General features: G+C 42.8%; 1 protein-coding gene across 2 annotated transcripts in view; it reads right to left on the minus strand.

Annotated features, from left to right (window-relative positions):
• LOC110507154 (calsyntenin-2) overlaps positions 1-15,571 on the minus strand; it is a 449,723-nt gene that overhangs the window by 98,869 nt on the left and 335,283 nt on the right. For both annotated transcript variants that reach the window (XM_036965819.1, XM_036965818.1), the window contains exon 4: positions 1,959-2,167. In XM_036965819.1, the coding sequence (XP_036821714.1) occupies positions 1,959-2,167 (209 nt within the window). The remainder of the gene's footprint in view (positions 1-1,958; positions 2,168-15,571) is intronic.

Genomic DNA, 15,571 nt, shown 5'->3' on the forward strand with positions numbered 1-15,571 from the left:
GTCTTCTCTCTCTATCCTCCTCCTCTCTGCCCTCGTCTTCTCTTTCTATATCCTCCTCCTCCTCTCTATCGTCCTCCTCTCTGTCCTAGTCTTCTCTCTCTTTCCTCCTTTCTATCCTCATCTTCTCTCTCTACCATGCTCCTCTCTGTCCTCGTCTTCTCTCTCTACCATCCTCCTCTCTGTCTTCATCTTCTCTCTCTATCCTCCTCCTCTCTGTCCTCGTCTTCTCTCTCTATATCCTCCTCCTTTCTGTCCTCATCTTCTCTCTCTATCCTCCTCCTCTCTGTCCTTGTCTTCTCTTTCTATATCCTCCTCCTCTCTGTCCACGTCTTCTCTCTCTATATCCTCCTCCTCTCTGTCCTCATCTTCTCTCTCTACCATCCTCCTATCTGTCCGCGTCTTCTCTTTCTATATCCTCCTCCTCTCTGTCCACGTCTTCTCTCTCTATATCCTCCTCCTCTCTGTCCTCATCTTCTCTCTCTACCATCCTCTCTGTTCTCGTCTTCACTCTCTACCATCCTCCTCTCTGTCCTCGTCTTCACTCTCTACCATCCTCTCTGTTCTCGTCTTCTCTCTCTACCATCCTCCTATCTGTCTTCGTCTTCTCTCTCTACCATCCTCCACTCTGTCCTCGTCTTCTCCCTCTATCCTCCTCCTCTGTCCTCGTCTTCTCTCTCTATCCTCCTCCTCTCTGTCCTCGTCTTCTCTCTCTACCATCCTCCTCTCTGTCCTCATCTTCTCTCTCTATCCTCCTTCTCTCTGTCCTCGTCTTCAGTCTCAACCATCCTCCTCTCTGTCCTCGTCTTCTCTCTCTATCCTCCTCCTCTCTGTCCTCATCTTCTCTCTCTACCATCCTCCTATCTGTTCTCGTCTTCTCCCTCTATCCTCCTCCTCTCTGTCCTCATCTTCACTCTCTACCATCCTCTCTGTCCTCGTCTTCACTCTCTACCATCCTCCTATCTGTCCTCGTCTTCTCTCTATCCTCCTCCTCTCTGTCCTCCTCTTCTCCCTCTCTCCTCCTCCTCTGTCCTCATCTTCTCTCTCTACCATCCTCCTCTCTGTCCTCATCTTCTCTCTTTATCCTCCTCCTCTCTGTCCTTGTCTTCACTCTCTACCATCCTCCTCTCTGTCCTCATCTTCTCACTCTATCCTCTTCCTCTCTATCCTAGTCTTCTCACTCTATCCTCCTCCTCTCTGTCCTCGTCTTCTCTCTCTATCTTCCTTCTCTCTGTCCTCATCTTCACTCTCTACCATCCTCCTCTATGTCCTCGTCTTCTCCCTCTATGCTCCTCCTCTCTCAGCAGGTTATCTTTCTACATTTCTCTTTGATATCCTTCAGTCCATTATTTCTCTCTGTTTTGTTTTTCTCTTTTCTATCAGTCTCTTGTTCTGCCCTAATACTACCTCCCCTCACTCTCGCTCTCTCTGAGCTGTTGTAATAAGCCACTCAGGTTCTCTCTCTGTGGGTAATGACATAGTGATGCTCTCAGACATACAGGACACTCTGGCCAGGCCCCATGCACCACTCACTCTGCATTTTGACTCTAAATGAGCATGCCAAGGGCCAGTCACAACCCAGACATGGAAAGCAGTGAAACTGGAGTCTGTGAAAGCCACCTTCCCTCCATTTTGACTAAGAGCAAGAAGGAGAGGACATGACAGTAGGCAGTAAATCTGTGTGTGCTTGTGATCGGATTTGTGGAGAGTGACAGTGGGCGACATTGTCCCACAGAAAGCATCCTGTATATCAGGGAGGGACATCTGTCAAAGTGTTTACTTGTATGTGTGTGTGTGTGTGTGTGTGTGTGTGTGTGTGTGTGTGTGTGTGTGTGTGTGCGTGCGTGCGTGCGTGTGCGTGTGCGTGTGTGTGTGTGTGTGTGTGTGTGTGTGCGTGCACAGGCTTGTATGTGTGTTTGTGTGTGTGTGTGGTCATGATGTGGTCCAAAGCGTTTACTAACCATTGCGGTCGATGGCGAAGGGTGTGTTGGAGGTGGTGATCTGGTAGTTACAGATCTGGCTGTACTGAGGAGAACAGTCCTGGTCTGTAGCCTCCACCTGCAGGATGTTGTCATAGATCTTCTCCTCTGTCACCGCCGCGTGGTACTGGGCCTCCCGGAACACTGGAGAGAACTCATTCACATCATTCACCTGGATGTGTACCACTGCCCTGTGGACAGCAGGGGGAGACAGAGAGGACAGGGGTTAGAGTGGAAACTAGTAATTCAAGGGATACCATATAGGGTTTCCCAGCAAGGTATTGGGGTTCCCTTCACCGCAGTAACTCTACTCTCAGCACATCTGATTTAGTTTATCATCAAGACCATTGGTTAGTTCAATCGGGTGTGCTGGTGGTGGAATAGAACATATGGAAGGCTGGGGGACCCAATGACTGGGTTGGGAAATACTGCAAAAAGCAGTAAGAGCCGGTTGGTTGAGGCTTCTTTTATATGTTGTTATGGTTAAGGTGAGGGATTGTGCCTGAATTCTTTTGATGAGATTTACTTGAGATTTACTTGGGCTCCAGAGTGGTTCAGCAGTCTAAGGCACTGCATCTCAGTGCTAGAGGTGTCATTACAGATACCCTGGTTTGAATCCAGGCTGTATCACAACCGGCCGTGATTGGGAGTCCCATAGGGTGGCGCACAATTGGCCCAGCTTCGTCTGGATTTGGCCGGTGTAGGCCGTCATTGTAAATAATAGTTTGTTCTGAACTGACTTGCCTAGTTAAATAAAGTACTTTTTAAAAACCTTTTTGCTCCCCAATTTCATGGTGTCCAATTGGTAGTTACAGTCTTGTCTCATCGCTGCAACTCCCGTATGGACTGGGGAGAGGCGAAGGTTGAGAGCTAAGCATCCTCCAAAACACAGCCTAACCAAGCAGCACTGCTTCTTGACACAATGCCCACTTAACCCAGAAGCCAACTGCACCAATGTGTCGGAGGAAACACTGTATGCCTGGCAACTGTGTCAGCGTGCACCGCACTTTTGTGCTTCCCCATGGGTCTCCCGGTCGCGGCCAGCTGTGACAGAGCCTGGACTCGAACCCAGAATCTCTAGTGGCACAGCTAGCACTGTGATGCAGTGCCTTAGACCACTGCCCACTCGGGAGGCCGTTAACCCAATGACACCAGGGTAATCTAATGCCTTCTGAGGAATAACCCTCTGGCTAGTTAACCCAATGATACCAGGATAATCTAATGCCTTCTGGGGAATAACCCTCTGACTAGTTAACCCAATGATACCAGGGTAATCTAATGCCTTCTGGGGAATAACCCTCTGACTAGTTAACCCATTGATACCAGGGTAATCTAATGCCTTCTGAGGAATAACCCTCTGGCTACCAGGATAAATACTTCTACTCATCAATTTTAGTAATTATTTATTAATATTGTACCATATCAGAGCCACATTTATTAAACCCACAATGTGTTAATCAATACTTTTCCTCTGGTCATGTAGAATAAGTCAACTGATTGCATAATACATTTATTTATTGATTGATTGGCAAGAGGGTGATGGATTAAGGTCACAAAAATGTAATTTGCTGAGCTTGAAAAAAATACAAAAAATGACAACAATACCCCAGTGAGCTGTGTGAGAAGAGCACAACAGCCCTGGTATATTGTTTAGGATTAATAATGCCAATCATAATAACACTGACGTCATCCTCTTAGAGTCAGTTCCAAAGCCCTGTCAGACATCTGACGGGCCAATGCTTACACGTGGATAACAACAGGTGACAGCAGGAGGCAGGGGTGGGGAGTAACGGTTTACATGTAATCCAATGGTGTGACTGCTGTCAGCATCCAAAGATTATCCAACTTGAATAAACACTTGGAGGTGAAGATGACAGCAGTGTTGTAGTCTACGGCGATACAGATATCACTTATTATTGATATCTAAATAGCGAGTTAATGTGAATCACACTTCTGCTCTCTCATTTAGCTATTTGCACTTCACGGATTGTGGTTGTTGTGGATGTCTGTTCACAAATCTACATGTGTATTTAAATCTAATAATGATTGAATTCATGAAGTTTAAGCTGCCTATCAATCATTGTTTTTGAAACCAGTGGACAGCCAGTGAAAAATGTGTTCTTGCAACAGCTGCATAGTGTGGATCCCAGCCTACGGAACAACAGCTGCATAGTGTGGATCCCAGCCTATGGAACAACAGCTGCATAGTGTGGATCCCAGCCTACGGAACAACAGCTGCATAGTGTGGATCCCAGCCTACGGAACAACAGCTGCATAGTGTGGATCCCAGCCTATGGAACAACAGCTGCATAGTGTGGATCCCAGCCTACGGAACAACAGCTGCATAGTGTGGATCCCAGCCTATGGAACAACAGCTGCATAGTGTGGATCCCAGCCTACGGAACAACAGCTGCATAGTGTGGATCCCAGCCTACGGAACAACAGCTGCATAGCGTGGATCCCAGCCTACGGAACAACAGCTGCATAGTGTGGATCCCAGCCTACGGAACAACAGCTGCATAGTGTGGATCCCAGCCTACGGAACAACAGCTGCATAGTGTGGATCCCAGCCTACGGAACAACAGCTTCATAGTGTGGATCCCAGCCTATGGAACAACAGCTGCATAGTGTGGATCCCAGCCTACGGAACAACAGCTGCATAGTGTGGATCCCAGCCTATGGAACAACAGCTGCATAGCGTGGATCCCAGCTTACGGAACAACAGCTGCATAGTGTGGATCCCAGCCTATGGAACAACAGCTGCATAGTGTGGATCCCAGCCTATGGAACAACAGCTGCATAGTGTGGATCCCAGCCTACGGAACAACAGCTGCATAGTGTGGATCCCAGCCTATGGAACAACAGCTGCATAGCGTGGATCCCAGCCTACGGAACAACAGCTGCATAGTGTGGATCCCAGCCTACGGAACAACAGCTGCATAGTGTGGATCCCAGCCTATGGAACAACAGCTGCATAGCGTGGATCCCAGCCTACGGAACAACAGCTGCATAGTGTGGATCCCAGCCTACGGAGTAAAAGTAGGGCTTTTAAATGCAGTTGACTAAGGTGTATGTAAACTTCTGATTTCAACTGTAGATACACCTTCCTTGGACTGAAATGGATTGGTCTCTATATTGTCATGTTGCCTACAAGACCCCATTGGGTTCTGTCTTAATTCAATAATACAGACTCTTTTGGTGTTGTGAGATTTTCTGCACCCCTTGGTCATTTGGATCCAGTTTAGTCTTTTTAGGCCCCTTTGTCTATTCCCGAATCTTTCTTCATCAACTATGTGTTATGTTGTGTTGTACACAGGGAGTAGGGGGATGGCTTGAGGCTGGAGCTGGTCTGGCACCGTGCCCAATGCATGCACACACACGCACACGCACACACACACACACACACACATGCACACACACACTCTCTCTTTCTCTCTCTCTCTCTCTCTCTCTCTCTCTCTCTCTCTCTCTCTCTCTCTCATTGTCTCTCTCTCTCTCATTGTCTCTCTCTCTCTCATTGTCTCTCTCTCTCTCATAACCCTCACTGGCACTGTAGAGGGAAAGGAAGTCAGGTGTCTGCTTTCAGGCAGATGTGTGCCTGTGCTACTCCCCCTCTATCCCTCCCTCCACCCCACCCTTATCCCATCAACCATCCCTCCCTTCCTCCCTCCTCTACTCCCCTCCGATCCCCAGTGGTGTGTAACATATGTTTGCCCTCGTCCAGAGGGGGTGTCTGGGGAAGGAGGGGGAGATGCTTATGAGAGAGACACATTAATATGACAGAACAAGATGCAGAGGGATGTACTGCTCACCTCTGTTGCTGATGCTACATACAGTACTGTCTGGCTGTGATACTGTTACTGTTGGGGCTAGCACTTAGCATTACCCTGACTGGCAGTGGCACTGTTACTGCTGGGGCTAGCACTTAGCATTACCCTGACTGTCTGTGGCACTGTTACTGCTGGGGCTAGCACTTAGCATTACCCTGACTGGCTGTGGCACTGTTACTGCAGGGGCTAGCACTTAGCATTACCCTGATTGGCTTTGGCACTGTTACTGCTGGGGCTAGCACTTAGCATTACCCTGTTTGGCTTTTGCAATGTTACTACTGGGGCTAGCACTTAGCATTACCCTGTTTGGCTTTGGCACTGTTACTGCTGGGGCTAGCACTTAGCATTACCCTGTCTGGCTTTGGCACTGTTACTGCTGGGGCTAGCACTTAGCATTACCCTGTCTGGCTTTGGCACTGTTACTGCTGGGGATAGCACTTAGCATTACCCTGTTTGGCTGTGGCACTGTTACTGCTGGGGATAGCACTTAGCATTACCGTTAGCACAGTTGATGTCTGATTTATAATGGTTGTTTTGTGTGTGTATGCATAATTGTGGACGTGAGTGTGTGTGTGTGTGTGTGTACTGTCTATATTTGGGGGTGTAGACTTGCAAGTGTTTGTGTGTGTTCAGATGGAAAGAAACAAAGTGTCCATAGGCTATGATCAGGGTTGGGTAGGTTACTTTCTAAATGCAATCCGTTACAGTTACTAGTTACCTGTTAAAAATTGTAATCAGTAACATAACTATTGGATTACCCAAATTTAGTAACGTAATCTGATTACATTCCATTACTTTTAGATTATTAGGCATTAGAAGAAGACACAAATGTATGTTACCAATTGAACAACATCTATTGCAGGATAAATCAATGTTAAAGTTTATATAGCTGACCATATATGGTGTTACATTTTACTTTATGGGCTGGTTATGTAGGCTTCTTCTAACCCATTGCTTTCTACTACATATGATTCAATTCAATATTTACATTTAAAAACAAAAAGTTTATCAGAATTCCAGTCATTCCAATAAATGTTATACGCTTTGATCGTTAAGAATAGGACTTGGAAAAATGGAAGTATAGATAAGACAAATAGTTTTACCTGAGCATGACCCCAAAACTAAAGATTTATTAAGCAGCCCTAATCTGTTGTTTATGATTTTGTTGTCATGGAGGACTGATTGGGGTCATTGATCCCAGTTGAAAAATAAATGCTGCGATCATGGAGTGGCATGCTTTGAACACTACTGAAAAGTGCTATTTAAATTTTTATAAATGATGCCATATTCTGCATTTGTTATAGGCCTATTGTTTACCTTTTAGTTGGTGACACTTTGATATCTTGATAATATGCAGCTGTTTAAAGGGAAAATCGACAGATGAAACATTAACAAAACGGTCGCCCCGCCTCTGTTTTGGTAAAAAGCTGAGTAAAACAAGCTTATATTTTGGGTTCTCATGGAGTGTGACAGTTGAACTAAGCTCATGAGGCATTTATAAGTTATATTCTTCAAGAATCAATGGCTATATATATATATATATATATATATATATTGATATATATATATATATATATATATATATATATATATATATATGAGTCCAAAAATGGATGTAGCAACTACAATGGATGTGGCAACTACAAGTATATCAAAAGTGTACAAGCTTGAGCATGTGTCCATTAGGACTATGGATTTTTTTTATCAGCATGAATTCGATTGAGCATTAAACTCCGTTTTCCACAATTCCTGACATTTAATCGTAGTAATAAATCTCTGTCTTAGGTCAGTTATGATCACCACTTTATTTTAAGAACGTGAAATGTCAGAATAGTAGTAGCGAGAATGATTTATTTCAGCTATTATTTCTTTCCATCACATTCCCAGTGGGTCAGAAGTTTACATACACTTATTTAGTATTTGGTAGCATTGTCTTTAAATTGTTTAACTTTGGTCAAACGTTTTGGGTAGCCAACCACAAGCTTCCCACAATAAGTTGGGTGAATTTTGGCCCATTCCTCCTGACAGAGCTGGTGTAACTGAGTCAGGTTTGTAGGCCTCCTTGCTCACACACACTTTTTCAGTTGTTCCCACAAATTATCTACAGCATTGAGGTCAGGGCTTTGTGATGGCCACTCCAATACCTTGACTTTGTTGTCCTTAAGCCATTTGCCACAACTTTGGAAGTATGCTTGGGGGTCATTGTCCATTTGGAAGACTCATTTGCAACCAAGCTTTAACTGATGTCTTGAGATAGTTCTTCAATATATCCAAGTCATTTTCCTACCTCATGATGCCATCTATTTTGTGGAGTGCACCAGTCCCTCCTGCAGCAAAGCACCCCCACAACATGATACTGCCACCCCCGTGCTTCACGGTTGGGATGGTGTTCTTCAGCTTGCAAGCCTCCCCCTTTTTCCTCCAAACATAACGATGTTGGGAATTTTCTCCCCCCATCAACAGACCCCTGGGGGGTCACCATGGCAATTAATTGTAATCTCATAGTAATTAACATTTACTAAATAATGGACATTTTTGTAGGGTTTATTCATACTTTTTTCGTAAGAGCAAATCAATCCTGAAATTTCTAAGTGGAAATGACAAACTTTGAAAATGTAGATTTTTTTTGTCATTGCCCTACACAATACCCCATAATGTAAAAATTGAATGATAAATGAGAAGCTGAAATGTCTTGAGTCAATAAGTATTCAACCCCTGAAATGTCTTGAGTCAATAAGTATTCAACCCCTTTGTTATGGCAAGCCTAAATAAGATCAGGACTAAAAATGTGCTTAACAAGTCACATAATAAGTTGCATGAACTCACTCTGGGTGCAATAAGTGTTTGACATGATTTTTGAATGACTCTCTCATCTCTGTACCCCACACATACAATTATCTGTAAGGTCCCTCAGTCGAGCAGTGAATTTCAAACACAGATTCAACCACAAGGACCAGGGAGGTTTTCCAATGTGTCACAAAGATGGGCACTTTAAAAAAAGAAGAAGCAGACATTAGTTTACTCTTTGGATGGTGTATCAATACACCCAGTAACGACAAAGACACTGGTGTCCTTCCTAGCTCAGGTGTCCTTCCTATCTCAAAGAGGAAGGAAACCGCTCAGTGATGAGGAAAAAACAGTTATGGAGGTTAATGTTTGTGATAGGAGAAAACTGAGGATGGATCAACAGCATTGTAGTTACTCCACAATACTAACCTAACTGACTGAGCAAAAAGAAGGAAGCCTGTAAAGAATACAAATATTCCAAAACATGCATCCTGTTTACAACACGGCACTAAAGAAATAGTGAAATATTCTTTGTCCCGATATACAAAGTGCTATGTTTGTGGCGAATCCTATACAACACATTACTGAGTACTCCTCTTCATATTTTCAAGCATATTGGTGGCTGCACCAAGGGGGGTTTTCAGGATAAAAAATAAACAGAATCGAGCTAAGCACAGTCAAATCTTAGAGGAAAACCTGGTTCAGTCTGCTTTCCCCCAGACACTGGGAGATGAATTCACCCTTCAGCAGGATAATAACCTAAAACACAAGGCCAAATCTACACTGGAGTTGCTTACCAAAAAGACAGTGAATGTTCCTGAGTGGCCGAGTTACAGTTTTGACTTAAATCTACTGGAAAATTTAAGGTAAGACCTGAAAATGGTTTCATAGCAATGATCAACAACCAATTTGACAGAGGCTGAAGATTTTTGAAAAGAATAATGGGAAAATGATGCGCAATCCAGGCGTGGAATGCTCTTAGAGATTTACCCAGAAAGACTCATAGCTATAATCACTGCCAAAGTTGCTTCTATAAAATATTGACTCGGGGGTGTGAATATCTATGTAAATGAGATATTTCTGTATTTCATTTTCAATAAATAGGCATAACTTTCTCAAAACATGTTTCCATGCTTTGAATTCAGGCTTTAACAATACAATTGACAGTCTATGGGGGTGCCACAGGGTTAAATTCTCGGGCCAACTCTTTTCTCTGTATGCATCAATGATGTTGCTCTTGCTGCTGGTGATTCTCTGATCCACCCCTACGCAGACGACACGATTCTGTATACTTCTGGCGCTTCTTTGTACACTGTGTTCACTAGCCTTCAGACGAGCTTCAATGCCATACAACTCTCCTTCCATGACCTCCAACTGCTCTTAAATGCAAGGAAAACTAAATGCATGCTCTTCAACCGATCGCTGCCCGCACAGAGTACTACTCTGGGCGGTTCTGACTTAGAATATGTGGACAACTACAAATATCTAGGTGTCTGGTTAGACTGTAAACTCCCCTTCTAGACTAGAGGTCGACCGATTAATTGGAATGGCCGATTAATTAGGGCCGATTTCAAGTTTTCATACCAATCGGAAATCGGTAGTTTTGGGCACCGATTTGCCAATTTTTGTTTATTTTTGTATATTTTGTATACCTTTATTTAACTAGGCAAGTCAGTTAAGAACACATTCTTATTTTCAATGATGGCCTAGGAACGATGGGTTAACTGCCTTGTTCAGGGGCAGAACGACAGATTTTCACCTTGTCAGCTCGGGGGATCCAATCTTGCAACCGTACTAGTCCAACACAATAACGACCTGTCTCTCTCGTTGCACTGTTACGCGAATGCAGTAAGCCAAGGTAAGTTGCTAGCTAGCATTAAACTTATCTTATAAAAAACAATCAATCATAATCACTAGTCATCTACACATGGTTGATGATATTACGAGATATTATCTAGCGTGTCCTGCATTGCATATAATCTGACTGAGCATACAAGCATACAAGTCTCTAAGTATCTGACTGAGCGGCGGTAGGCAGATGCAGGCGCGTAAACATTAATTCAAACAGCACTTTTGTGCGTTTTGCCAGCAGCTCTTTGTTGTGCGTCAATCATTGCGCTGTTTATGACTTCAAGCCTATCAACTCCCGAGATGAGAGTTGCGCTAATAGCTAATAGCGTTTCAAACATCACTCGCTCTGAGCCTGTGGTTGTTTCCCTTGCTCTGCATGGGTAACGCTGCTTCGATGGTGGCTGTTGTCGTTGTGTTGCTGGTTCAAGCCCAGGGAGGAGCGAGGAGAGGGACGGAAACTATACTGTTACACTGGCAATACTAAAGTGCCTATAAGAAAATCCAATAGTCAATGGTTAATGAAATACAAATGGTATAGAGGGAAATAGTCCTATAATTCCTATAATAACTACAACCTAAAATGTCTTACCTGGGAACATTGAAGACTCGTGTTAAAAGGAACCACCAGCTTTCATATGTTCTCATGTTCTGAGCAAGGAACTTAAACATGAGCTTTTTTACATGGCACATATTGCACTTTTACTTTCTTCTCCAACACTTTGTTTTTACATTATTTAAACCAAATTGATCACGTTTCATTATTTACTTGAGGCTAAATTGATTTTATTGATGTATTATATTAAGTTAAAATAAGTGTTCATTCAGCATTGTTGTAATTGTCATTATTACAAATAAATAAATAAAAATCGGGCCGATTAATCGGCTTTTTTGGTCCTCCAATAATCGGTATCGATATCGGCGTTGAAAAATCATAATCGGTTGACGTCTATTCCAAACTCACATTAAGCATCTCCAATCCAAAATTAAATCCAGAATTGACTTCCTATTTCCCAACAAAGCATCCTTCACTCATGCTGCCAGACATACCCTCATAAAACTGACTATCCTTCCGATTCTTGACTTCGGCGATGTCATTTACAAAATAGCCTCCAACACTCTACTCAGCAAATTGGATGCCGTCTATCACAGTGCCATCCGTTTTGTCACCAAAGCCCCATATACCACCCACCACTGCGACCTGTATGCTCTCGCTGGCTGCCCCTCGTTTCATATTCGTTGCCAAACCCACTGGCTCCAGGTCATCTATACGTCTTTGCTAGGTAAAGCCCAGCCTTATCTCAGCTCACTGGTCACCATAGCAGCACCCAACCGCAGCACGCGCTCCAGCAGGTATATCTCACTGGTCACCCCCAAAGCCAATTCCTCATTTGGCCGCCTTTCCTTCCAGTTCTCTGCTGCCAATGACTGGAACGAACTGCAAAAATCTCTGAAGCTGGAGACTCATATCTCCCTCACTAACTTTAAGCACCAGCTGTCAGAGCAGCTCACAGATCACTGCACTGTACATAGTCCATCTGTAAATAGCCCATCCAACTACCTCATCCCCATACTGATATTTTTTTTCTCTTTTGCACCCCAGTATCTCTACTTGCACATTCCTATTCTGCACATCTATCACTCCAGTGTTTAATTGCTATATTGTCATTATTTTTGCCATTATGGCCTATTTATTGCCTTACTTCCTCACGCCATTTCCACACACTGCATATAGACTTTCTTTTTTTCTATTGTGTTATTGACTCTATGCTTGTTAATTCCATGTGTAACTCTGTGTTGTTGTTTGTGTCGCACTGCTTTGGTTCATCTTGGCCAGGTCACAGTTGTAAATGAGAACTTGTTCTCAACGAGCCTACCTGGTTAAATAAAGGTGAAATAAAATAATACATAAAAAGAAATGTGGAATAAGTCGAGGGGTATGAATACTTTCTGAAGGCACTGGATATCACAATGCATCATGAAAGCTTATGCTAATGAGCTCTTGGCTCACATCCTCTTCGCTTGTGTGTAAGTGTGTGTGCGTCTGTCGGTATGTGTACAGTATGTATGTATGTATGTATGCATGTATGTATGTATATATGTGTGTGTGTGTGTGTGTATGTGTGTGTGTGTGCATGTATCTGTATGTGTGTGTGCGTGCATGTGTGAGTATTCATGTGTGTGTGTGTGTGTGTGTGTGTGTGTGTGTGTGTGTGTGTGTGTGTGTGTGTGTGTATGTGTGTGTCGATCCTCTCAGTTGCGGGGAGGTGCTGCCATCCGTTGAGATAATTAGTCGTTCCCAAACCTCTGGCGCAGGGAGGTGAGGAACACACGGCTTTCCCAGAATCACAAGTGACAAGTTTAATAACCGTCTCACGACAACCACCGCATAGGCAGAAACATGGCGGCGTTAGAATGAGTTGTCTAGCTTAGCCCTGCAAGTCACTCTGGAGTCTGGACAACCAGGAGGTCAGGGGTTAACATCCTAGATGAACTGCTACTACATTCAGTGACCGGGGCATTAAACCTCCTCCAACAGCCCTCCAGCACTTAACCCATGTACTACATCTAGCACTCACTGCAGATGGTGGGAGATGGAGAAGTTAAAGGATGTGACACGTTCACACAGGAAGTGAGAGGAGTACAAATAAATTATGACATAGAAATACTTTGTGTCTGGGTACACACATTTACCATGAATGTGGTGGTGCTGTGATTCAGAACTAATCATGCATTTGCATAATTCTTTCGTTGGGATTTTAAAAAGCAGTAAATTGAAAACATTTCATCACACATGGTTAAAATGGACAAAAAAGGTTTAAAATAGATTTTCAGAATAAAGTGCTCTGATTCAGAATTATTGTTCTGTGGGACAATCCATCTGTGTGACTCAGTGGTAGTAAGAAGTGATGGAAAAAGTACCCAATTGTCATATTTAAGTAAAAGTAATAGAAATGTGAAAGTCAAAGTCACCCAGTAAAATACTTGAGTAAAAGTCTAAAAGTACTTGGTTTGAAATATACTTAAGTATCAAAAGTACATGTAATTGCTAAAATATACTTAAGTATCAAAAGTGAAAGTAAAAGGATAAATACTTTAAAATTCCTTATATTAAGTAAGTCAGACTGCACCATGTTCTTGTTTTTTAATTTACGGATCTCCAACACTCAGACATAATTACAAATGAAGAATGTGTGTTTAGTGAGTCTGCCAGATCAAAGGCAGTAGGGATGACAAGGGTTGTTGTCTTGATAAGTGTGTGAATTTGACAATTTTCCTGTCCTGCTAAGCATTCAAAATGTAGTGAGTGCTTTTGGGTGTCAGGGAAAACATATGGAGTAAAAAGTACAATATTTTATTTAGGAATGTAGTGAAGTAAAAGTAGTCAAAAAGTTGTCAAAAAAAGTTGTCAAAAATATAAATAGTAAGGTAAAGTACAGATATCCCAAAAAGCATTTAAAATTATTTTTACTTAAGTACTTTACACCACTGGTGATAAGCCATATTTTTTGCCATACTGATTTGAGTTACAGAACTTACATACAATACAGAATAATTGTAATGAACACGAGGAAGACAGAGAGCTGGTTTCAACGGGACCATAGGAGGAGGCAGGTAGCTGGGTCCAGGGAAAGGCAGAACGTCATACACGGTAGGTCCAAAAATGGCAACAGTACAGGCAGGGAATAGGCAAAAGGCGTTGTGAGTGAGGTAGGCAAAAACTATCATACACGTGAGGAGAGCAGGAAGGGACAAAACAGAGCTCCAAAAAAGTGTGTCTCAAAACAAACAATACCTGACAGTGATGGGGTGCATGGAACTGAACTAAATAGTGTGGGATGATGACATACAGGTGTGTGAACAGGTGATTAGAATTCCGGTGGTTGGGATCTGGAGAGAGAGCTGGAAAGTGGGCTGCGTTCCGGGGATCGAAGTGTTTGGGAGTGTGAGTTGGACGCAGACGTTACAATAACATCTGAGATACATAAAATGTGAGTTACAATACACCCATGATAAATTGGTAATGTAACCGAGTCGTTCAGGGTGATACTCATTGTTGTCAAGGAGGGAATCTTGTCTCACTGTACCTTTCAATGACAAAGCTGTGAAAACATTCAACATCTGTCTGATTGAGAGCCAATTACACAGTTAACCACAGTATAACATGACTGAAGGCCCAAGAGTCAGTTTGTGACAAGAGTATTACATACACGGTTATATAATTATATGAACTAGAGCCAAAGGTAACGGGAGAGGAAGGAATGAGGCAAAGAGTGAGGCAAACAAAATATTATGTAGGTTGGTCAACTTGTTCAACATTTTCTTTCCTTTCTTATACACTACTCAATATGATAGAGGAGATAAAGGAAATATATAGGAAATATATAGGAAATATTTTGGTATGATATGGTAGGATATATGTAGGTTATATGTACTGTAGGATATAGGTAGGATATACAGTGCCTTGCAAAAGTATTCGGCCCCCTTGAACTTTGCGACCTTTTGCCACATTTCTGGCTTCAAACATAAAGATATAAAACTGTATTTTTTTGTGAATAATCAACAACAAGTGGGACACAATCATGAAGTGGAACAACATTTATTGGATATTTCAAACTTTTTTAACAAATCAAAAACTGAAAAATTGGGCGCGTGCAAAATTATTCAGCCCCCTTAAGTTAATACTTTGTAGCGCCACCTTTTGCTGCGATTACAGCTGTAAGTCGCTTGGGGTATGTCTCTATCAGTTTTGCACATCGAGAGACTGACATTTTTTCCCATTCCTCCTTACAAAACAGCTCGAGCTCAGTGAGGTTGGATGGAGAGCATTTGTGAACAGCAGTTTTCAGTTCTTTCCACAGATTCTCGATTGGATTCAGGTCTGGACTTTGACTTGGCCATTCTAACACCTGGATATGTTTATTTTTGAACCATTCCATTGTAGATTTTGCTTTATGTTTTGGATCATTGTCTTGTTGGAAGACAAATCTCCGTCCCAGTCTCAGGTCTTTTGCAGACTACATCAGGTTTTCTTCCAGAATGGTCCTGTATTTGGCTCCATCCATCTTCCCATCAATTTTAACCATCTTCCCTGTCCCTGCTGAAAAAAAGCAGGCCCAAACCATGATG

The sequence above is a fragment of the Oncorhynchus mykiss genome, chromosome 27 (genome assembly GCF_013265735.2).
Source record: "Oncorhynchus mykiss isolate Arlee chromosome 27, USDA_OmykA_1.1, whole genome shotgun sequence".
Lineage (NCBI taxonomy): Eukaryota > Metazoa > Chordata > Actinopteri > Salmoniformes > Salmonidae > Oncorhynchus > Oncorhynchus mykiss.